Source organism: Sarcophilus harrisii, chromosome 1, assembly GCF_902635505.1.
Source record: "Sarcophilus harrisii chromosome 1, mSarHar1.11, whole genome shotgun sequence".
In the NCBI taxonomy this organism is placed as follows: domain Eukaryota; kingdom Metazoa; phylum Chordata; class Mammalia; order Dasyuromorphia; family Dasyuridae; genus Sarcophilus; species Sarcophilus harrisii.
The window spans coordinates 409,710,848-409,736,444 of NC_045426.1; the positions used below are offsets into that span (position 1 = coordinate 409,710,848).

General features: G+C 31.9%; 1 protein-coding gene across 1 annotated transcript in view; it reads right to left on the reverse strand.

Annotated features, from left to right (window-relative positions):
* CDH18 (cadherin 18) overlaps positions 1-25,597 on the reverse strand; it is a 425,120-nt gene that overhangs the window by 108,992 nt on the left and 290,531 nt on the right. The window contains exon 7 of the mRNA XM_003759639.2: positions 4,813-4,949. Within this exon, the coding sequence (XP_003759687.1) occupies positions 4,813-4,949 (137 nt within the window). The remainder of the gene's footprint in view (positions 1-4,812; positions 4,950-25,597) is intronic.

Below are 25,597 nucleotides of genomic sequence, written 5' to 3' on the forward strand. Positions count from 1 at the left end.
GTAAAAAATCATTTGGTTTGGGATAGATTTCATTGTAAAAGAACATTATAATCATTATGGCTTTGTAGACTCAAAGCAGAACAATTGGATAAAAAATAAAGAATTCAGTCAAAGAAGTTATTTTATGTGAAAAGAAAAAAAAAGATACCCATTTTCTATAATTAAATTCTCTTAGATTCACTTGTTTGTCAAAATTTAAGTTGGAATAGTGGGAAAAATCTAAGTGCTGTCTATAAAATATAAAGTAAATTTGACCTGATGGAGATAAAAATTGAAAGAGTATCTGATGGTAGAGGAAAAAGAGAATTGCATCTGTGATTGGGAATGGATGTAAGTTTAGAATTTGTCCTTGTCCCCTATCACTTCTCCTCCCACCTTGGATAAAAAAAGAAATTGTGAACTGTGAATTTCAAAGGTCTGAAAACTTAAAGCTTCCTATCTTTTTATCAGTATTCTAGCTGTGTTACTAGAATATATGGTGTCAAAGTCTGCTGCAGAACTAGAGGAAAAAAGTAATGAAGATTCATAACTCCACATGGAACCCAACAAAGAAGATACAATATGTCTGTGAAGAAGTAATTAGATACACTTACAAAATGTAAAAAAAATACTTTTAATAATCAGAATTTATGGGTTAACTTTGCCCATTGATGCTAAATTCAAGTTCAATTTCCCCTTAACTCTAGCATTTTTTTGTGTGAAAAAGTCACAGAATTTTGGGAAGGAATGTTTGCTCCAACAATACCATCTCTATAACTATAGTAAATCATCCATTCGTAAAAGCTTATTTAGTCTGATTTACTAAATAATATAAATTAATAATTATGATGGGAAACACACAAGTTGAGGGTCTCTGAGATAGCTGCTACTAAACAATTCCCTAATTCCTAAAGGCTACTTCTGTATTACTGAGGATTTTAATAGTCCTTCTTTAGTCACTTGGTTCATTAGGGGAAGTGGGAGCTAGGATGTAGCCTTATTACATGAGCTCAAAGTATACAAAAAATAATACTATTCAAGTAAAATCAATTATATTTTCTCAAATCTTTGGGCTTTACTCATTAGATACTTCATACAAAGAGAACCAGTGTTTTATCAGGAGCAATAGCATATAAACTGTATGAATAATGGAAGTGTCCAAAACAGAGCTTTGAAAAATTTGGATTTTAGTCCAGGCTCAAAAGATGTGTGTTATTAAATAGTTTCGTTATCTTCTCTTGGTTTTAACTTCCTCATCTACACAGAGAGATTATTAGAATTATATAATTCCAAATCCCTTTTTCAAATCTAAAATTTGATGATTGGACTTTGTATAAGGCTTCTTGATTAAAAGGACCATCATACTTTAGAGCACAATGTTCACAGAAAAAAAATCATATTATTAAAATTGTTTGAAATAATTGTCATCTTCTGCATGAGCTTGAAATATAAAATAAACAATGGAATTGTGATATGTCTATTGAAGTCCCTCCATGAAATAACGAAGAATCAGGAATTTCAACATGCTTTCTGGAAGTCAAATTAAATGGATCAAAATAAACTCATTGACAATAATAAAACTAATTCCTAGTCACTAGAGAGACTTAAAGCCACCCACTCTGTGCAAATGGATATTTACTTTGTTATATGCAGGTGCTAACAAAAAAACTAATTTTCTGATTACAGGGCAACAGGGAACAATTTAAGGAAAGCTTCAAACTTTTACTCTTGTTGAATCACACAAAATAATGTGGAAAACAGAGTAACTTTTTTTCCATCAAAGCACCTGACATACAATTTGTGTTCTTTTAATTACATTTTTTCCAGTGAAATAAACTTGTTTTGGATTCATTTGTATGAAGGAATCAAGAGCTAAGGGAGTCTCCTATTCCCTATCCCTTCCCTACTCCTTTGGGGGAAAAAAAAGGAAGTGAAATAGGAGATGTATTGGGATTCATTTTAGGAAGCTGGCTGTAAAAAATTATGACATTTAGATGGGGGTGGTGAGAGAAGTTGAAAAGAGTAACATGGTTAAACAAGCATAAAGGGATGGAAAATTGAAACTCAAAAATTTCACCAAATATTTATTCAGTACCTAATATATACAGAAGTATTGAGGTAGGTACTAAAGTGACTGAATAATTCCAGATCCCCTGAGAGTCAATTCTCAGAGCAATCTATATTGTTGGTTGTGATTAAGTTGAGTGATGGATGTCTCTCACATTGAACAGATAGCAACAGGAAGTATTTATATTTAATTCCCTTTTTTTTCCCCTCTTAATTCATCCCTTTCCCAGCATTTTCTCCCAACATATAGTTAGTCCACATTTTAGAAGTAAGAACATACAAAACACAAACACACACATGCACACACATGTACAACAACACACACACACACACACACACACACACACAAACACCACATCATGGCACTACAAAGTACTTTTTTTTTTGGTTATTATAGCTCTGATCAATAAAACATAAGTCTGATTAATGGAATGGCCGCACAATTAATCAACAAGTATCCCACAAAAACCAGACTGAAGCAAACATTGTTATCTTGAATGCTGCTAGCAGGCATTAAGATCTTAATGAAATAGTATGCTCCAAATGGATTTTCATTAAAGTTTACAATAATGAAAATAAACACTACTCTTATTCTAGAAAAAGTTATCAACTGCATTGCTAAAAGACAATTTCAGATAATGTTTAAAAAAGCCACATTGAAGATAAATACTATTGATGTTTAGTTGTTTCAAAACAATTACAATTAGAAGACTTCTCTCAATACCCTGAAGACACACTTCCTTCTTATATATATTTCTCTATATATTCTCCCAATGTGGCTTTAAAATCTTAGTTAATGCTCATTCTTTCTCTGCACCTGTTTGTGATTATGACTAAATTATGTTTTAGTGCATGTTACATTGAAATGATATTATGCATAGATACTGTAAACGACCCTGAGGTGGTGATATCTGAGTATTTTTATTATAGGCTATAAAAAATAAGATTTTACTATACCATTTTACTTAGTGGATATATATTAGCTTAATTCCCCAAATAGATATTGCATAAAAATCAAAATCAATTATCTTTCCTTCTAGTATATTTGCCAAGACCATATATTCAAAATATATTTGTCCATATATTTTTACTTTTATCTTTCAATAGATTGTAAATATATAGAATGTTTTAGGTTTCAGCAAATATATGAAAATATGTGTGTGATATATACATAAATAGGCATCTATATATGTATATGTGTATGTATTTACAAATGAAGTTCTAAATTAAGCAAATATTTTCTAATCACCTTATATTATTTGTTCTAAGGAAGAAAACAAGAAACAATTTGGTATCAAGCCATACAATGATAGTTAGATGTCATATAGCCTCAAAACATTAGAGCTCAAAATCTAAAATCTAAAAAGCCTCATTTCAGAAGCTATGTCTCTCCTCAACTTTAGCTGAAATTATATACCAAAAACTCTTATAATGAAATTCAGGTTAGGTATACTGCATTCCCTTTTTGCCTCTCTTAAAGCAAGCAAGATTCCTATTTATGATTTAATACCTAGGATGATGTATATAATTCAATTATTCTGACAAGTTGACAAATTGTATTGACTGTATGATCATGCACATTGATAAATTGTTATTAAGAATGAAAAACAAACAAAAAATTTATCTGTTTAAAATAGTAGATTCAGATATTTATATTAAATATAGCTTACGTTAATTCTTCATAATCACATGCTTGGGAATGGGAGAAATGGAATATTTAGTCAGAAAAATCACTCCCTCAGTCCTGTGCTTTGTATCTAATAAAAGCCTTAAGGGAGTATGTGGCCATAACTATCCATGTTAGCACTCTCTAAGGTAGGAATTCTTTAATTATGCTTTAATGATCTATAGATTTACTGCTTCATTCCAGAATTAATTTAAATCCTTCTTAATTTGAAGGTGAGTACTGATATTCTCATGTGCTTGGTAATGATGAACAACTTGTACTCTCTCAGTTTTGTGTATATTATTAGTTCCTTCTTTTTGTCATAAATTACTTCACAGAATCATCACAAAGGTCAATTTTGTTTTAGTAGTTTTTAGCATTTTTCCTCTATTTTTAGAAATAGAAGTTGGAAGGAATGATTCCAAATTCCCTCCCAGTTCTAAATCCTATTATCTACTATATTCTTGTTCATCCTATAATTAATTATTTGCCATGACTTTTTAAATACATTTTGAGAAAATCCTTGGAATTGAGTTTTTACTTTGAGCACAGAAGAGGATTTGCAACATATTCCCTAAGGGTTGGATTGTCTTCCTTAGGTTTTTCATCCTGTTATTATATTTCATTAGGTTATTGAATGATCAATAAAGTCCTAACAGTCACAATTTCACTCCATGGTCTGTGAGTCAAGGATCAGGATAAAGAACTATTTTAAAGCTACATAGCAGTAGCCCATCAGAAGAGCTTTACAAAGTGTTGTCTTTGACCTATTGAATGATCAAGCAGATATAATTGGTGGCTCTGTTTTACTCCATTAAATTTCATGATTTTTGGGGGGCTTCATGAAGAATGAGGTAATCACAGGTCATGTATCACACTCCAAAACAGCATTTATGTTTGTGAGATGTATAAATCTTCTATACTCCAAACTAAGCACTGGCCTTTCAGTGATATTGGGTCAGTCTACTTTGGGGTCAAAGGTAGGGTTCTAGGAGCAGGAATTGGAATTTGGAGGAACAATCATATAAACAGACAGGAGAATGGAAGTTGATATATAGAATGAATTTTTTAAAATTAAAATTGACACAGAAACTATTTACCCTTTTCTGAAGCAGCAACTGTGATGTTGTACCATGGTGTTTCCTCTCTGTCAAGGACTTTTGCAGTCTTAATAGTTCCAGTGTTAGCATCAATGTTGAAATATCTATCATCCTCACTGCTGTAGTCAATGAAATATCTAAAGAGAAATTTAAAAGCATTCATTAAGATTAATAACTTATATAACAAAAGTAAATTATCTTATGAAAAATGGGTTATATTAAAAAAATTCAATATATCTGAAAATACATATTCAATTGTTTAAAAATAAATTAGGATTCTAGTTACTTTAGATTTAACTTTCCTAAAGTCACATTTTAAAATATTTACTTTTTGATTTACATGGTATGATTTTTTGGGGGGACACGGTTTTATATAAATGAAACTTTTTCTTCAGATAATGGAGTTCCTATATTAATGAAGAATATATGATCTATAATAGTACAATAGTATAAAATTATTTATTAGGTTGCTACTGTTTAATTTAACTCTTCCTTTGCTGTTCTTCGAATGGAGAGGATTTCTGAAACATCTTTGATTCATTCTTGTCTAAGAAAGATCCTATTTCCTACATCTCTTATTCTGAATGGTCTAAATCCAGTTCCCTAAGCAGTCCCTGCTCCAGCTTTGGACTCTTGTTCCTAGAAGTAGATTATAGACCTAAACCCAGTCCTTGGATGCCTATCTTTTTTAAATTTCTGATATTTGGCCTCAAAAGTACTTCTCATTCATTTACTTGGACTACATATCTTTCTTTTCAAGTGTGTTAATCACTGGCTATTGGGGATCTCCAGCAGTGAGCAAAAACAAATATTCCAAACACTAGTTTTCTGGACAACTTTAAGATTATTTCCCATAGTTTACCAATTTTATTGCAAATAAAGAAAATGTGCATATATATAGCTAGTACTAGCATAATGCTGCATATAAATCTTCAACTATGAATTCTAGAAGGCAAATATCATAGAAAATTTTAGAAATATCATGGAAGAGGTTTATCTTGAAATGAGAGTCAGAAAAAGAGAGAGGAGACAGAGCGGAGGGAAGGGAGATAGGGAGAGAGGAAATAAGGGAGACAGAGAGGGAAGTGGAGTTTATCTCAGGCGAAGTAAAAAGCAGAAATTATTTGGTATGAAACTATAAAAGAGAAATAAGCATCCATACATTATTTGCCAGTTCAGCACTTTGTTTCATGGAATGGTCTGTGGTTTCATTAATGCAGGAATTCTTTCTACCACCAAATCCACATTTCAACAGCTGTTTATTTAATCTTGCTTAGGTAATTCTTGCTTATGTTTTATATAAATAGATCAATACATATTAGGTTACCTGCTCCTTCCCTTTTTCCTTTTTAAATTATTTCTTTTAAAACTTAATTATTACTTGTTAATAGTTGTCTAAAGTTCACTGAGGTTAAAAGGCACATTCATGATCAAATGGCATTAGAAGAATATGAACTAAGGTATTCTTGACTTGAAGTTCAGCACTCTGAACCACTACACAATCCTAGCCCTCCATAATATTATGTAATTACTCCAGTGTGTGGAGATATTTATCTTGTTTTTTAGTATTTTGAAGATGATAATGTACCTGTTAAATTGCCAACACTTTCTCACTGAGTGATCAACCACTCTCCCTTTTTAATTATGCATTTCCTCAATTATATTTTTATTTTTCCCCACTAAAATTAATACCACATTTATCAATATATTCAAAAGGAAGACTTTATTTTCAACAGATTTCCAAGAGAGTACAGATCAGAGACTGACTCACATACCAAGCAATGTTACCACATCATATGGTACCAGATATATATATTTGCAAAGACAGGAGTTTTTGAGTCCCTTTCTAGGGACTTAAGGTACTTAAAGACTAAATTAGTCTCACCTTGGATTTTTAAAGTTTAATTTTATGCAATAAAACAACCATTTCCATAGCATAGTATAATAAAAATGTGATTGCAAATAAAACTGAAAATTTATTATGTACCACTTGCTATTACTTTTAAATTTATAATACATTTATCATATAAATTTCATTTTTTTCTTTTTTTCTTTTCTCCTTCACCTCCCTGCAGAAATGACTACCAGTAGAAAATATAAAATTAGACTTAAATGATTTGAGAAATATTAATTGTTCAGAGGTAGGCAGAGTCAATATAATAAAATCCTTATGAATTTCTGATCCAGGAAGAAGACAGCTTTTGAATCAGTCAGTGAACAAATATTTATTAAGTATCTAATGTGTTCTAATCACTATACTAAATAAAAAGAAAGGTAAAAAAGATAGTCCTTGCAGTCAAGAAATTCAACTTCTAACAGGGGAGACAACATACAAATAAGTGTGTACAAACAAGCTCTTATATACATGATAAGTGGAAATAATCAAGAAAGGCACTATAATTAAATATGATTGGGTGAAAAAGAAAAAAAAATACTATAGAAAAAAATATAGCCCAATAGATTAGTGCTGCTTAAACTTTTACCATTCAAAACCCCTTTTCATCTGAGAAATTTTTATGTGACCCTAGGTATGTGGATATAAAAATCAAACATTAAAATATATTATAATAATAAAATAAAAAATAAATAAAATAAAAATAATAAAAGAAATTTATTTTAAAACAATTCTTTGGTAAACATACAATTTTACCATTTATTAAAGATGAAAAATGAATTATAATATGATGTACTTGTTTAATTTTGTATAAAGAATCAAATCTTGGTAGAATACAGTATACATTTTACTCTTGCCAAATTTTTTGTAAACCTCACACTCAGTTATGCAACCCCATATGAGGTCATGACCCACAGCTTAAGAAACTTTTTGACAGAAAATGCAAATTTAGATGGTACTTTAAAAGAAATCGGGATTGCCAGGAGGTAAACATGAAGAATGCAATGAAAATTATGGATATTCTTTTTCTCTCCCAGACGTCTTATTTTATTTCTATTTCTTTTTGAGGCTCTGCATTTAAAGTTTAAATGCACTTTAAACCTGCCAATCTAGGTGTCAATGATGATATTTAAGAATGAAGTGTTCTTTCCATTTTAATCGTGGAAAAAATGATAGTAAAATCTGAAAAAATAATTATATATACCTAAATGAACCTTGATTTCCCCTTTCTTTTTTTTGGAAGACATATGCATCTGGAGATGTGCATCATCAATTCTACAATATAAACTTTTTTCATTCAGAATATTGGTTTCAGGAGCAGATTTATGGAGTTGCAGTTTAATTTTTATTTTAAGTAAAATTAAGTAGATGGTGGGTTCTTCCAGGGGTGGAACCAAGATGGCTGAGTGAAGTCAGAAAGATGCATGAGCTATTCCAATTTCAAAACCACATGAAACTAAGCCTCTGAACAGAGTCATGGAATGAAAACACTCTCCAGTTTCAGATAGACTGAAAAAATCTTTAAGAAAGGTTATTCTCTTTAGGGTGAAAAGGGTGTTTAGCACAGATCAAATAAATTCTGGGAAAGCATGTGAGAGGGTCTTAATCACAGCAAATCAGCAATTAACACCTTCAGTCCTGGCTCAATAGAGGAGCCAATCAGTGGGGCAGCTTCCAGTCTCAGTTCAGAAGGAAAATTCTGGGAAAACAGGCTGTTTTATGAAGAAAGGACACAAAGCTACCTCCTTCAAACACAAGAGCCCTGTGCTCAAAGCCAAGGTTCAGAGCTGCATAGGAAGCTTGGGGCTTTTACCCCAAGTGGATATATCAAAAGAAAATGAGCAAAAAACAGGAAAAAAGAAAAAAAAAAAAAACTTTGACCACAGAAAGCTACTATGGTGTCTGGGCAGACCAAAATCAAACTCAGAGGATGACAGAATGTCCACAGAAGAAATCTCAAAAAGTGATATAAATTGGTCTCAAGCCTAAAGAGGCTTCTTGGAAGTGTTCATAAAAGACTTCAAAAGGCAAAAAATGAGGAAGAGCCAAAATAGAGAAAGAAAATTACAGACCAATATCGCTAATGATTATTGATGCAAAAAAATTTAAACAAAAATATTAGCAAAGAGATTATTGCAATTTATCAACAGGATAATCTATGACCAAGTAGAAATTTTACCAGAAATACAGGACTGATTCAATATCAGGAAAACTATTACCATAATCGACCATAATAATAAACCAACAAAAATCACATGATAATCCCAGTAGATACAGAAAAAGCTTTTGACAAAATACAGTACTCATTATTATTAAAAATACTAGAGATTATTGGGATGAAGGGAGCTTTACTTAAAAAAAAAAAAAAAGCATTATCTCTCTAAAACCTACAGAAACCTTTATTTGTAAAGGTGAGAAGCTGGAAGCATTCCCAAAAAGATCTGGGTAAAAAAAGAATGCCTATTATCACCACTATTATTCAACATTGTATTACAAATGTTGGCTTTATCAATAAAAAGAAATTAAAGAAATTAGAATAGGCAATGAGGAAACAAAGCTATCACTCTGCAAATGATATGATGATACACTTAGAGAATCCTAGAAAATCATCCAAAAACCTAATGGAAAAACTTCACAGCTTTCAGTTATATTCAGATATATAATTCAGTTATATCCAGCAATATTGCAGGATATAAAATAAACCTGTACAAATCAACAACATTTCTATATGTTACTGACAAAGCCCATCAACAAGAGTTAGAAAGAGAAAATCCATTTGAAATTAATGTATACAAAATGAAATACTTGGGTGCCAGACAAACTCAAGAACTATATGAACACAATTACAAAATACTTCTCACACAAATAAAATCATATCTAAAACATTTGGGAAAATATCAATTGTTCATGCCCAGGCCAAGGTAATAAAATAAAAATGACAATTCTGTCTAAATTGATCTACTTTTCCAGTGCCATACCAAACTGACAAAATATTATTTTATAAAATTAGAAAAAAAGAAGAACAAAATTCATCTGGAAGAACAAAAGATCAAGAATATCAAGGGAATCAATGAAAAATATTATAAAAGCAGCAGTCATCAAAACTACTTGCTACTGGCTAAGAAAGAGAGTGGTAGATCAGTGGGATAGATTAGATACATATGACACAATAATTAAGGCCTATAGCAATCCAGTATTAGATAAACCCCTAAACTCTAGCTTCTAGAATAAGAACTCACTATTTGACAAAAATTGCTGAGAAAAGTGTAAAATAATGTCAGAAACTCAGCATAAAACTACATCTCACATTCCATACCAAAATAAGGTCAAACTGGATGCATGATTTGGACATAAAGGATGATACCATAAACAAATTAGAAGAATAAGGGATAATTTACCTATCAGATCTTTGGAGAAGGGAGGAATTTATGAACAAAAAAGAACTAGAGAACATTATGAATGGCAAAATGGACAACTTGGATTACATTGAATTAAAAAGAAACAAGATTAAAAGCGAAATACAAAGCTGGGAAAAACTTTACAATCAATGTGTCTTATAAGGGTCTCATTTCTAAAATACATAAAGAATTGTTTCAAATTTATAAGAATACAAGTCATTCCCCAATTGATAAATGATCAAAGGATATAACAGATAATTTTCAGATGATGAAATTAAAGCCATTTAAATTTATATGACAAAATGTTCTAAATCACTATTGACTAGCCAAATGCAAATTAAAACAACCCTGAGGTACCACCTCACACCTCTCAGATTGGCTAAGATAAGAGAAAAAGATAATGATGAATATCACTGGGGGTGTGGGAAAACTGTGACCCTAATGTATTGCTGGTGGGGTTGTGAAATGATCTAACCATTCTATAGAGCAATCTGGAACTATTCCCAAAGGGCTATCAAACTATATGTATTTTTGACCCAATAGTGCCACTATTGGATCTGTATCCCAAAGAAATCATAAAAAAGGAGAAAAGACCCATGTGTGCAAAAAATGTTTGCAGCAGCTCTTTTTGTGGTAGCAAAGAATTGGAAAATGAATAGATGCCCATCAATTGAGGAATGGCTGAACAAGACGTAGCACATGGAAATAATGGAATATTATTTTTCTATAAAATGATGAACAAGGTGATTTTATAAATTCCTGGAAATATTTACATGAAATGATGCTGAGTGAATCAAACAGAACCAGAAATACATTGAACACAATAATAGCAAGAATGTGTGATGATCAATTATGAAACACTTGCTTCTTTCATTGGTTCAGTGATTCACAGCAATCCTAATAGATTTTGGACAGAAAATGCCATCTGCATCCAGAAAAAAAGATTTAAAGAGACTGAATGTAAATCAACACATGCTTCATTCACTTCATTTTTTAAAAATCTCTCCCATTGTTTTTTTTTTTTTCATTTTGCTCTGATTTTTCTCTCCCAATATGTTTCATAAATAAATGTGTTAAAAATAAATAAACATAAAAAGAAAAATCAAATAGTTTTCCTTAATTGTCTTTATTTCTTGGATTTCTACCTAAGAATGAAAACAAGGACCTATAAAGTGATATCTGAGAAACAAGGAGGGATTCAAATTTAGTACTGGTTCAAGTGGGATGTGTCCAAATATAATGACTTATAAATAAGAAGTTACACAATTGCATTGAATTGTTTACTTCACAAGAATTGCTTCCAAATTTCCATATGATAAATTGAAAGAACTCTTTGCTAGGAGCTACTTTTAAAATATTTTTTTTTCCATTAACAAAATACAAAATTGTGGGGAGCTAGCACTAATTTACAGGTGATATGGCTATACAAATGATAAGGCTAAATTCCTAATACTACCTTAACCTTGAATAGGCAGATATGCATCTCCTAATCACATCCTGGAGCTTCCTATGACCAAAGACACCTGATCAGCTCATCCTTGGGTGGGAAACCAATCCTTTGTTTAGGACCCCCACCCTGTACTAAGTTTGTGCAACCCTGCTTCCTTTCCTATTGCTATATATACCTGTACTATTGCACTCATTAAAACAAGGCTTGATCAGATTGTTTTGTCTTGCCTCCTTCTGCGTATCCCCTGTCTCTTGCTCTTGTCTCTCTTCTTCCAGGGTCCACACACTCTGCCTTGTGGGCTGAGGCACAAAATGTTTTTCATTATTAAATGGCCCCCTTTTCCTTTCTTTGCAAAGGCAACAAAGGGCTAGAAAAGAGCAAAAATCATTGAAGATAATATTTTTAGATGATTAACTAAATTTTTTAATGTTATTCTAAATTTGAGGTCCATGTGTTATGAAAAATAAATTGATATCCACCAAAAAGAAAGGAGTCAATCCAATATTGGCAATCTCTTGATATAAATGAAATCAGAAGACAAAAGGCAGGTTTGACAAAATGAGTGGAGACCTCATAGGTTCTCCTTGCAGATACAAGTGAAAAATTTGGTAGAATTTGTTCTTTTGTCATAAGAGTATGTATGGGATACATGCCCTTTGCTCCCTGAAACTCTCATGGTGAACTGAACCAAAATGATCATCATGAACATAATCACAACTTATTCACCAATGTTTCTTTTAGAAGATGAAATAAGATATTTCTATGAATAATTGAGACTATATCAATATATTATTCATCTGTTACTGTAATTATCTGTTATTAATACAAAGAATTCAATAAGAAATTGGGCAAAGAAAAAGACAAAATATATAATTCAGGATTAAGTAATAAAAGTGGTGAAGGTTATAGATTATAAAGAAACCTCATATCTATCCTGTCAATATCCTGTCAATATTCAAGAAGATAACCGGAAACAAGTATAACTTTTCTTTATCCACTTCTGTTATCAATAAGTTAAAACTAAAAAAGTTAAATGTATGTTCATTAAAAAAAAAAAAAAAAAAGTTTGCTACTTCTTAGAAGGATGTCTTTTATCCAGCCAAATAAAAGAATGCTTTCAAATTTGTGAGACACTTCAGAATTATCTTCAGGTACTCCTGTTTGCAAATATCACTGAGCATATTCTATGCAATACAATATACTACATGGTTTCATCCATGAGATCTAAAGCAATTCCAATGAAATAAACCCAACCATCCACACAGTAAATAAATAAAAACGACTACATAAAGCAAAATAAACACAAAATCCCAAAATAAATGGAAGAAGATGCTCTTTGACAGACCATGATAGGAAAGGGACTTCATATAGCTAATGAATTGAGTCTATAATTGAAAAGGAAAAAAAATCTGGCTCTATTGCCTTTGGTAAATTGCATGATGTTTCAATAATACCAACAAATGATTTCTGTCTCCTCTCTATTTCTGTAATTCTGGGTCTCTTTCAGTGTCTCTATCTCTGCCTCTGTTCCTCTGATTTTTTCTTTCTCTCTGTCTCACTCTCTCATCTCTGTGTCTCTCTGTCTTTATATCCCTACCTAGAAACCTAGTTTTTCAGCATTAACTATAGGCTGTGAATTATGGAACACTGCAATCAAAATTGCAAGTGACCTAAATAGTAATGTATAGATCCACGGCAAATATAATAATGTGCTATCAGTGATGACATATGTAAGATATATTGTAAAATATGTTATTTAGAAAACACATGATAAAAATTGGAATTAGTTTTGCAATGTAAAAGTTCATAAATGGATATACAAGTTACTAAACTTTTGCAAAATAAATATTAACATATTTAGAGGAAGGTCTCAAGTATAATAATTAGATCATGTAAGGAAGATTAATGGGAGTTCAGGAACAAGAATCACAGACAATGAGAAACGGTAGAATATAATCACCATTAGAGAAAGTAATATTAACGCCTGAAATTTACATAGCAATTTATGCTTTATAAAATATTTTTTAACTCTCATCTCATTTTATTCTCATAATAAAACCTTTGAGATAAGATTAAAGATGTTATTTTGTAGATAAGAAAACAAATTCATAGAGTTTAATTATCTTGCCTATAGACACAAAGCTAATAAACACGAGAAGTAGAGTTTGAACATAGAATTTTTTTAGTTCTCCTGGACTCCTTTCCCAAGTTCTGTTCTCTATATGTTCCTGAAATCAGAGAAACAATGATGAATAAAAGTTTGTGAGGAAACTCCTTCTACAATGGATATTTGCACCTTCTGTCTGGACCTTAAAAATGTAGAGTTGCTTTGGGCACTGAAAAGCTAAGTCAATTTTACAGGATCACAAAATCACAATGGATCAAAAGTAGTGTTTGAGGTTGATTTTCAATTTGTCTCCTTTGTTTTTATATATACAAAGTAAATAAAATGTGATTTAGATTTTGGAAGATATTAGGAAGCTGAAGGAATCACCAGCATTCTTATAAAAGGACATTTATAACTAGTTTTGGAAAAAAAAAACAAAAAAAACAACAATGAGAAAAAAGAACCCTAGGCATACTAAGGGACAGAGATAAGAAAGAAGTGAATTGTAGAAATGGAGACTGACATATGAAAATCACAATGATGGGAGATAGTAGATAGACAGAATGTTATATGTAAAGAATAACAAGATTATATTAAGGAAATGATGTATAATAAATATAGAAAGATGGTACAGATGCTGTGTGATGGTCTTTAAAGGCTAAATTGGAATGAAGAAAGAATCTGAATTTGTTCTGAGGGCTAATAGTATACCAGTTTATTACCCAGGGGAAAGACATGCTTAGAATTATGCTTTGGGAATAGCATTTTGGCAGGTTTGAGAAGCATGGATAGGAAAGATGAGAGACCAAGCAACGAATCTATTAGGAGTCAGCATTATTTAAAAAAAAAAAAAATGAATCCCATACATGTTACTGAAAATCAACTTTTGTATTAATTTGGACAATATGCTTGAAGATCTTAATGTTTACTCTAGTACCTGGTGAATAATCAAAAAAGGGACTTTATAATAATAATGTCAACAGCTAACACATAGTATCTGCTATGTAGCAATGGGTTATTATTTTCCTCATTTTTGAAATGAGGAAACTGAGCCAAAAGGTGATAACGTGGCTTGCCCATGATCATATAGCTACTTAGTGTTTGACTGGCATTCCTGACTCTATAACCACTGTCCCACCTAATTATTCCCATTATAGTTTACCATATTGTTCATAACATTTTTATAATTACTAATATTATTCCCACATTTCTTTTCCCATATTTCCCATAAATCCAATAAATAATAATTCAATGTTACAAATTTTGAAAGAAATAAAGTATATCTATCTATCATTGTTCTATCTATCCATCTACCTAACCACAAATATCTATGGACAGTTAAAAAGAAACTGTCAATTTTAAAAGGTGTGCATGTGTGTATGGTGTGTGTGTGTGCATGTACACATACATGAACACACATGGATATGGGACAATAGACACTGCCTTCCCACAATTAGAAGAAACATAGCAGATCGACACTTGACATAACAGTAGGGATGAAACACTCCATGAGCCTTAGAGGAAAAAAAAAAAAAACACAGTAATAACTAGCATTTATGTAACACTAATTGCAAGGTATTGTGCTAAGTGCTTTACTTATCTCATTTGTCCTTTGTGGTATCTCCTAATAGTTGTTATTATCATCCCCATTTTATAAATGAGGAAACTGAGAGTTTCCCTTTCATACAACTAGTAAATTCGAAGGCTGAATTTGAACTCATTTTCCTGACTCTAGGCCTATTTGTTTCTCTACTGTAATACATATTTGCATAAATCTGGCCTATATTTGTTTCATTCATGAGGTTAATAGTATGATTTTTTAATCCTCAGGTTGAATCAGTTCCTGTCACTTCCTTTTGTTGTTCCTATTATTACAATTATAAAATAATGCAGCAAGATTGAGGGCAGTGGAAAATGGTAAAGTCATCAAGGAATAACAAAAGTAAGTTGGGGTACATGGTAATAGACAAAAGGTTAAGCAGTACATTTCCTTAGTCAATCCTGTGTTTTTTGTTTGTTTGTTTGTTTGTTTGTTTACTCATAATCAGCAAACACAGAGGATGGATTGAAACATGGATTGAAAGTTTAAAGAGATCTCAGGAACCAGATAGTACAATCCCGTCATTTATAGAGGAGAAAGTTGAGATCCATAGAGAGGAATTGATTTTCCAAGATCACACAATAGATAGGCAAATAGATAGATAGATAGATAGATAGATAGATAGATAGATGTTCAGTTGTGTCACTCATTTGTGATACTGTGTGACCCCTTTTGGCATATTCCTGGCAAAGATACTGAAGTAGTAGGAAAGGAAAAGTAGTTTCCTTTTCTAGCTCACTTTATAGATGAGGAAACTAAGGCTTAACTGAAGGCTAACTGATTTTTCCATGGTGGCACAGCTAGGAAATGTCTGAGGTCAAGTTTGAACTGAGGAACTGATTTTAGGCTCTTCATTTATCCACTCTGTCCACCTAACTGCTTGTGGACTGAGAGATTGAAGAAGGAAGAGAGAGAGTTTATCAAGAGCTTAAAACATGCTGCACTTGTACTAAGTGCTAGGGATGTAAATACAAGTAAGTCTGTCTCTGCACAAGAAATTTATATTCAAATGAGGGAAGATGATATATAAATGTATACAGAAGAGCTGAACCAAGGGGTCAAGGAAGCTGCCAAGGAAGCTAAGTCTGGCAAGTGATTTAAGGTGTTTGTCTTTCATTCTCAAAAAGGGCCATGACATTAAGGTGATGATGTCTTGCTGATGAATTTTATTTAATTGAGGAAGGTCTCTCCAAAGTCACCAGCTTCACTTTCTCACTTTCTTCTCCAGTAACATCTGGTCCAGTGGCAAGATATAGATTAGGTTAGTTGGAGATTGCCCTGGATGACGTGGGAGACCTTGACCTTTTTAAACTAGCATCTTTAATTGGTTTCAGTTTGACTGAAGCAATGCCTAATCAGTATTTAATCTGAGAGGAGAGACCCTCAGGTTTTCTGGTCAAAACTTTATATATATTTAATTTCTTACAAGCATGTGAACAAGCAATAACACAAAAAGGAAACAATGTATCTTGGGATGATATGCAATATCATTTACTTAAATTAATGCTTTCTAGGGTTTGTCTACTCAGGTAGAGTTAAGCAAAAGCTGAAACATTAGATAGTAGTAGATAGACTGGATAACTCAAAATGCTCGAGAAACTTTAGTACTCAGTGGATAATTTGACTGCATTATCCAGATAATCAATTTAATACTTCCCATTGTCTATATCAAAAGAGATTCAATTATATCCAAAAAATCATTGGGGTTTCCCAAAGTTATTTTTTTTGAACAAATTTGTATTGTAGTATATATAATGCAACAATTTTAGTTCATGTCACTATAAACAATCCTAGCTGTTTATGAGATTTAATACAATTATGTATCTACTTAAAATTTTTTCCTAACAATTTCCTTGGATAATTTTAGGTAAAGGAAAAGTCATAAAGCCTTTCCTTTCTTGGTACACTAGATTTACATATAAATGGTGTCATAGATTTTCCTTGAAACACTGCTCACAATAAAAGTTATTTTTGTGAGTTTTACTGACTATGATCAATAGCTAGGAGAAAGCTTAATCAATACAAACCCTTGGGATCCTGTAGCAGCTTGGGTTATCCTTTAACTAACAAAGAGTCACATAAATGCAATCCATCTAAGATTCATTAAAAGTTTTAAGGTTCTCTCAGTTGACTTTGGGGATGTAATTTATTCCAAAAAATGCCTTTGAAAGTGTCACTTTAAAAACACAAACAATAAGAGTCATTTCTCTGCTTGGTCTTCCGTATATTATGTTTAATGAAATGAGCAGGTGCATTTGCACCTGTAGTGATGGAAATCATTTACACCTTTTTAATAATTTACTATCTCTCAGAGAGAAAAACCAATCCTCTACACAAGCAATTGTAATTGAAGCTTCAAATAATTTATCCTTCTCAAAAATGAGATGGCATAAAAACCAAAAGATCCTGAATTTCAGCAAAGACATGGAAGTATTTCTCCTCCTTTCTTTCACAGTTTTAGCTCTTTTTTCACAGTTCTAAAATGATTATAATGTGGCCAATTTTCCATAAAAAACTTCAAATGCTTTTAAAAGAATTTTATTAGGTGCTTATTTATGACGGTCTGATGCTGATTTAGACTACATTTAGGACTAAGAATGATTTAGACTTGGAAAGGGGAGATTCAAGGTCTACTTCATTCCAGAGATTAGACCTAATATAGGTCATATAATCTATCAATATCTCAATTTACTTATCTGCAAAATAAGGTGATTGAACTATACAATCTCTCAAGTCACTTCTAGCTCTGAAATTCTCCCCTTCGTCCATATATATTGAAACAGCACTGCCTGATGGAGAAGGAACAGATTTTATGATTGTAATCAGAGATATTACACTATTGCAAAAGTGTATTCCTAAGTAGGGAAAAACTAAAATGCTTAGGAACAATAGCAATATACTGGGGTTATTTTCTTTGTTTGGGGTTTGGGGTATGGGAATCTCTTTTTTAAAATGTGTTTATTTTTAATACACATTACTTTAGTAATTACTACTAATTACTAAAGTAATGTGTATTAAAAATAAACACATTTTAAACTTTTGGGAGCAGAAAATCAGAGCAAAAGCAAAAAAAAAAAAAAAAAAACCACGGAAGAGAAAAAAACAGAAAAAATAAGTGAACATAGCATGTGTTGATTTATATTTAGTTTTCTTAGATCTTTTTCTGAATGCAGATGGAATTTTCTGTCCATAGTTTATTAGAATTTTTTGAATCATGAACAGTGAAAACCAAGTCTTTCATAGTTGATCCTTGCACATTCTTGCTGTTATTGAATACATTGTATTACTGGTTCTGCTTGTTTCACTCAGTTCATGTAAATCCTTCCAGCTATTTCTATAATCAGCTTGTTCATGATTTTTTATAGAACAATAATGTTCTATTATTTTCATATACCACACTTTGTTCATGTATTCTCCAAGTGATGGACATCTACTCATTTTCCAGTTCTTTGCTACTACAAAAAGAGCTAATGCAAACATTTGTGCACTTGTGGGTTCTTCCAGGAATCTCTTTTTGAAACATTAGAATTGATTCTTGTCCCAATTCCTGACAAATATTTGTGACCTTAGCAAATTATTTAACTTTTCTGGGCCTATGTTTCCTCATGCAAAATAAAATGGTTGAACTAGGGTCTTTATTCAAATTTCCTTTCTCCTTTGACATTTTGTGATTATATATTTACATAACCATTCAAAAGATTATAATAATGGAAAAATATTTTAAAGCTACAGTTTAAAAGAGGCTTTGTAGATCCTATTAAGAAGATGTCTCTAACTATTTTCCCTAAAATAAACTTCCAGTATTCTCTTTGAGCTAAATGCCAACTTACTTAAGTGTCTGTGATAGACAAAACAATATGCTATGAATGATGAAAAATAACATGGTCCCTGACGTTAAAGATGTTTATACTCAAAAGTATAAAAAATACTTTTTTTTTTATACAGGAAAGTATGACCACCTGTGTTCTAAAACAAAAGAAAGCGGGAGATGTAATGGGCTGAGGCTTGAGTTGATGTATTGAGGTCCCAATGGTATAGGTATAGGGATAAAGATGTCTCAGGAATCATTGGATTCTCTGAGAGATTCTCTAACACATAAAAAGACTTTTGCAGGACTTCAAAAACTCAGGGGGATCATTGGATTCCCTGACATGTGAAGCAATGGACAATAGATTGGTTTTGGATTATCTCTTGGCTGCTGAAGAAGGTGTATGTGTGACTGTTGTTTACATACCCTCCTTCTAGGACTTCTGCCAGTCTTTTACAACATCATGTTGATTTATATTGTTTGCTATTCTGCTACTTGCATGTACAATTCATGTTTGTTACACCATATCAAGCCTGCACTGACTGAGGGTCAGGTCATCCCTAATAGCCTCTGCGTCATTGCTATGTGCTTGTGTAATACCTCCCATGCTGATGGGTTTGTGCATAATAAGACCCTTCAGCCCAGAAACCCGCTAGCAACCCCCACTTCCCTTTGGTGCTTTTCATTTCCATTCCTGAGATGTCAGGGAGGGCGTGATCATCTCCTTTCTAGTGCTTTCACCTCCCTTCCTGAGAAGTCAGGGGGGTCATGATCACCTCCTTTTTGGTGCTTTCATCTCCTTCCCTGAGAAGTCAGGGAGGGTGTGATCACCTCTCCTTGGGGGCTCTGACCTCCCTGAGGAGTCAGGGATGGCATGACCACCTGTGTTCTAAAACAAAAGAAAGTGGGAGATGTAATGGGCTGAGGCTTGAGTCGATGCATTGAGGTCCCAAGCACGTGAGGCTAAATAGTAATTGGACTCTATTATTAATAGAGTAAATACTCTATTAATATACTTGCTTGTATATTATGCTTGGATAAATATGCTTGGATAAAGAATGGCCCCTGCCCACTCTCTGTGCAAGTCCTGATGTGTTGTATAGGAAATGACGATTTTGGTGAGGCAGAGAGACAGGAAGAGAAGCTGGGAAAGATTGGGCCTGGGTTCTATGCTGGTACCTGCTGGTTGTGTGGCTTCTGGTCTAACTAGCTTCTTTACTCAGCTGCACACATTGCTATTGCCCATTCTCTTCCACCTCTGATCTTTCTTCATTGAGAATAAAGATTGACAATTTTCCCCTAAACTGAATTCCTGACTCCAGCTGATTTTAAAATACGCGGTCATCACAAAGATGTACAAAAATAAGTAAGATATAATACAATGTAATAAATAAAATGGAAAACTATGTAAAAATCTATGAATACTTTGCATGAGGACAGATATTTTTCACCCATGTATTGCATAGGTGAGGCAAAAACTGCATTGACCCTCAAAGTCAGAGAAAAAATTCAAAAGATTGACATTGAGTACCAGGGACATTTAGTTCAAGCATGGCATACGGTGTGAGAAGAATATGAAGATTGGAAAGGCTATAATGAAAAGAAGAATGAAAAATAATACTTTTTAAGTAGAATATAAAACCATATGGAATACAATAGTGAGAGAAAAACTAGATTGCAATCAGATTGTGGCAGAATTTTAAACTTTGACAATTTTTGAGGTATTTGATGGAAGGAGTGACCCAATCATAATAGTTCATAGATAGATAGTGAAAAAAATATGGATAGATATAAAAGAGTCAACTGAAGACAGAAAAACCATTTGGGAGAATTTATAACAGTTTAGATGATAAGAGAATCTTCCCTTTATCTTGCCAACTAGTCAGGCAACACATTTTTTTTTCCCATTGTGATAAAATTCTAAGAAAGAACAGACTATATTTGATGCCTATAAACATCCTCTCTTTCTTTGGATTCAATACCTCCTCCTCCCACTATATGGGATTTCTCTTCTTGAATTGAGAATTTCTTCCTAGATGTCCTGAGAAATCTCTGGCATTTTTTTAATGGAGTCATCTGATCTAACCATATAATTTCATTTCAAAAAACTTTAGATGTAATTAATAAACCACCAAATAGAGGTCATGGTTCTTCATCTATTCACATTCTGACATCACCATTCACTTTCAGCCTAACTTCATATATATTCCGTGTATATAGTCATATGATCTATTTTAACTTAAATGTAATTTTAAATTTGGAACACCTGTCTGTCTTTACACAGAACTTCCCTGTACAATTTCCACTTTTGGTATATCCCATCTTCTCAATAAAGTAACTTGTAAGGGCTGCTAGGTGGTGCAGTGGATAGAGCACCAGCCCTGAAGTCAGGGGGACCTGAGTTCCAATCTGATCTTAGACACTTAACACTTCTAAGTTATGGGACCCTAAGCAAGTCACTTGACTCCAATTGCCCCAGCAAAATAAATAAATAAATAAAATAAGCTATATAATGGCAAAGATTGTGTTACCTAATCTTTAATTTCTCTATGGAAGCCCTTCAAAGTGTTAAGAAGATACTAAAAAATTCATGAATAGTATTTTAAATTAAAGGATTATATTATCATGTTGATTATTATAAATATTCAAATTAACTGAGTTAACTATACTATATTCTTCTTTTATGTCCTTTTAGACAATCTAGAAAGGATGATATAATACCTCAGAATTATTTCAATCAATAGCAATTTAAAACATTTCATGGCTATTTAATTACTTCATCTAAAAACTTCTTATTCATCAATTGATGATCCTACTTTTTGTAAATTTGACTCCGTTTTCTATATATATATATTTGAGAAATAAGGCCTTTATCAAAGAAACTTGCCTTATTTTACTTCCACAGTTATGATTGTTAAATGTATTCCTCTTCATTCTAGTCCTACACTGTGAATTTTATTTTCTCCCTCCTTTTACCCTAACTCTCTTTAAAAGTGTTTTGCTTCTGATTAACTTTCCCCCAATCTGCCCTCTTTTCTATCACTTTCCCCCTTTTCTTATTCCTTTAACATCCTATTTTCCTATAAAGTGCCATAGATGTCTATACCAAATTTTGTATACTAATTTCTCTTTAGCCAATTCTGATGAAGTAAGGTTCAACAACCCCCACCCCAATTCCCTCAATTTCCCCTCTGCTATATATGCATTTTTTATGTGAGATAAATTATCCCAATTTACCCCTCACTTTCCTTTTCTTCAGGTATATTCCCTTTTCTCACTTCTTAATTTTATTATATTTTTAGATATCATCCCCTCATATTCAACTTATATGTGTGTTCTCTATCTACATACACTTCTAAAAGCCCTAATAAGATGAAAGTTTTAAATATTATAAAGTATCATTTTCCCATGTAGAAATATAAAGTTCAATCTCGCTGAGTCCTATATGATTTCCCTTTCCTTTTTACCTTTCTATGCTTCTCGAGTCTTGTATATGAAAATTTTCTATTCAGCTCTGTTTTTTTCTATTAAAAATGCTTGAATACCCTCTACTGTAGTAAATGCTCATTCCCTCCCTGAACGATTATATATACATTTCCTAGATTAACAGAAGAGGAAATAAATTACTTTAATATTCCCCTTTTAGAAAAAAAATAAATTGAACAAATCATTAATGACCTCGCTAAGAAAATATCTCATGGGCCTGATGAATTCACAAGTGAATTCTATGAAAAATTTAAAGAACAATTAATTACAGTAATATGTAAAGTATTTGGGAAAATAGATAAAGAAGGAGCACTGCCAAAGTCCTTCTGTGACATAAATATGGTACTGATACCTAAAGCAGGAACAGCCAAAACAGAGAAAAAATTATAGATCAATCTCCCCAATGAATAATGACATAAAATTTTTAGATAAAATATTATCAAAGAGATTACTACAAGATAATACACTATAACTAAATGGGATTTATACCAAGAATGAAGGATTGGTTCAATATTAAAAAAAAGATTACCATAATTGACCATATCTATAACAAAACTAACAGAAATTTTATGATAATCTTAATAGATGCAGAAAAAGCTTTTGACAAAATTAGCATCCATTCCTATTAAAAACACTAGAGCTTTCTCTATGTATCGAAAACCAACAGTAAGCATTATTTGTCATAGAGAAAGACTGGATGCATTCCCAATATGATCAGGGTGAACAAGGATGTTCATTATCACACCATTATTCAACATTGTACTAGAAATGTTGTCTTTAGCAATAATAAAAGAAAAAGAAATTAGAATAATTAGAATAGGCAATGAGAAAATAAAATGACCACTCTTTGTAGATGATATGATGATAGAGTATCCTAGAAAATCATTTAAAAACCTACTGGAAACAATTTATAGTTTTAGAATGTTGCAGGATATTAAACTCACACAAATCATCAGTATTTCTACATATTTCTGACAAAACTTATCAGCAAGAGACAGAAAGAGAAATTCCATTTAAAATTAATTTAGACAAAATTAAATTCTTGGGAGTCTACCTGCCAAGGCAAACCTAAGAACTATATGAACACAATGATAAAACACTGGTCACACAAATAAAGTTAGATTTAAACAATAGGAAAATATCAATTGTTCACATCTAGGTCAAGCTAATGTAATAAAAATGACAATTCTGACTAAATTGATCTACTTATTCAGTGCCATATCAATCAAATTCAGATTTGCTATTTGAACTGGTAAAAAAAAAATAATAATCTTTGCTTGAGTATCCTCTTTGCAGACTGGACATTCCAGTTAATAGTTTCCAGAACTGATTTACAAAAGTCTGGAGTCAGGGAATTTTCTACAAATGCTTCAAAGATTTAAAACTCTATCAATTCTACAAATCTAGACTTAATTACATTTCAGGGTGCATCGAAAGCTATTATCTTTCCAACAAAATCTTCCTTAATTAGTACAAATACTTTCTCCCTAGAAAGGCAGAAGTGTAAAACTTGCTTTGTTTGTTTGTTTGTTTGTTTGTTTTGTTTTAAATTCTGGGTTTGTTTTTGTTTGATAGATAGGTAGGTAAATAGATAGATAGATAGATAGATAGATAGATGATAGATAGACAGATAGATAGATAGGGCTCTTCTGCAGGAAAGACACATTGATATTAAAAGTAAGAATAAATATTGTATATAATTATGATGAAAAGATACCTATAGATTCATTCTACTTGAATAAGGTCCCTATAGAATTTAGCATACTTGGATAGTCTTTATTTGTTTTTTGTTTTTTGTTGTTGTTGTTGTTGTTGTTGTTGTTGTTGTTTTTTTAGGAACTAAAGAATAACAATGCACATTTACTCTTCTTTTATAGTGTCAATTATTTTTGAGGTAAATAATGGTTTTATGAGGCAGTAGCTAAAATCAACCTGATAGAATATTCCTTCATTTTAAAAAATAGCACTAAGATTCAATTGTTTTAGAAATAAATGTCCCCCAATGACCCATTGTCATAAGCTTTTTTTCCTTTATCTTTGGATTTAACATTATAGTGATATATATATATTATTATTATATAGTAATATATAGCATTAAGTATAATTTGAAGGGCAATATTCTGTACCATTTATCTAACCCACCTGCTAGTGACAGTGCCTGGAATATCCATTAAAAGAAATAAGTTCTTTTGAGTTAAATTATTTGATCTTATACCTAGAATTTATTTAACAACTCTGTTATTAGTTGTTAATAATTTTGCTGTATATATTTTTAATGTTAAATGAGTTAGGGAATTAGTAAAGCTCTAAAAGAGTAAGGCAGGAACAGATAGGTTTTGATGAAAAAAAGACAAGAGGTGAGAGGTACTATCAGAGGGAAAACCTGTTTAACCATATCAATGGACAGCTAGGAAGCAGCATGATGATTACAATAGGGTTAAGAGGATGGAGGCAGGTAGAAACTCATTAGGAGGCAAAAGGAGGGAAATGAAATTCATTCTGAAGTGTTCTAATTAGCAATTACTATTTGCTAAGCCAAAAAATTGAAATCATGGATATGAGGGTAATATACAGTATCACCATTAACTTAGATCTTAATAGGGGAAATGGTTATATTTAAAGTAATTATAATAAAATATGTTATACATCAAAAGCAAAATAAATTCTTGGAGGTTAAGAGAAGAAAAAGATGATTGCCAATTTGGGATATGATGGAAAGTTTCATGAAAGAGGTGACATTAAGCAAGATCTTGAGGAATTTCAGCAGGTACATATGGGGAAAGAAGGGTGAGGCATATTCCAAGCAGAAAAAATACGATAAACAAGGAAACCTGAAAGCCTAAAACATTAGGACTATTCAGCAAAAAAATAAATAGCTCATTTTGGCAAGAGTATAGCATAAATATAGAGAGGTGCTTAGTTAGAAGACTGGAAAGATAAGTTGGAATCAGGTTGCAGACAGAAAATCTTCAATCTAACTGAAAGTATAACCTCGGTCCATAATGTTGCTCTCTAAGCTATTTTGGCTAGGAGTGATGAGGA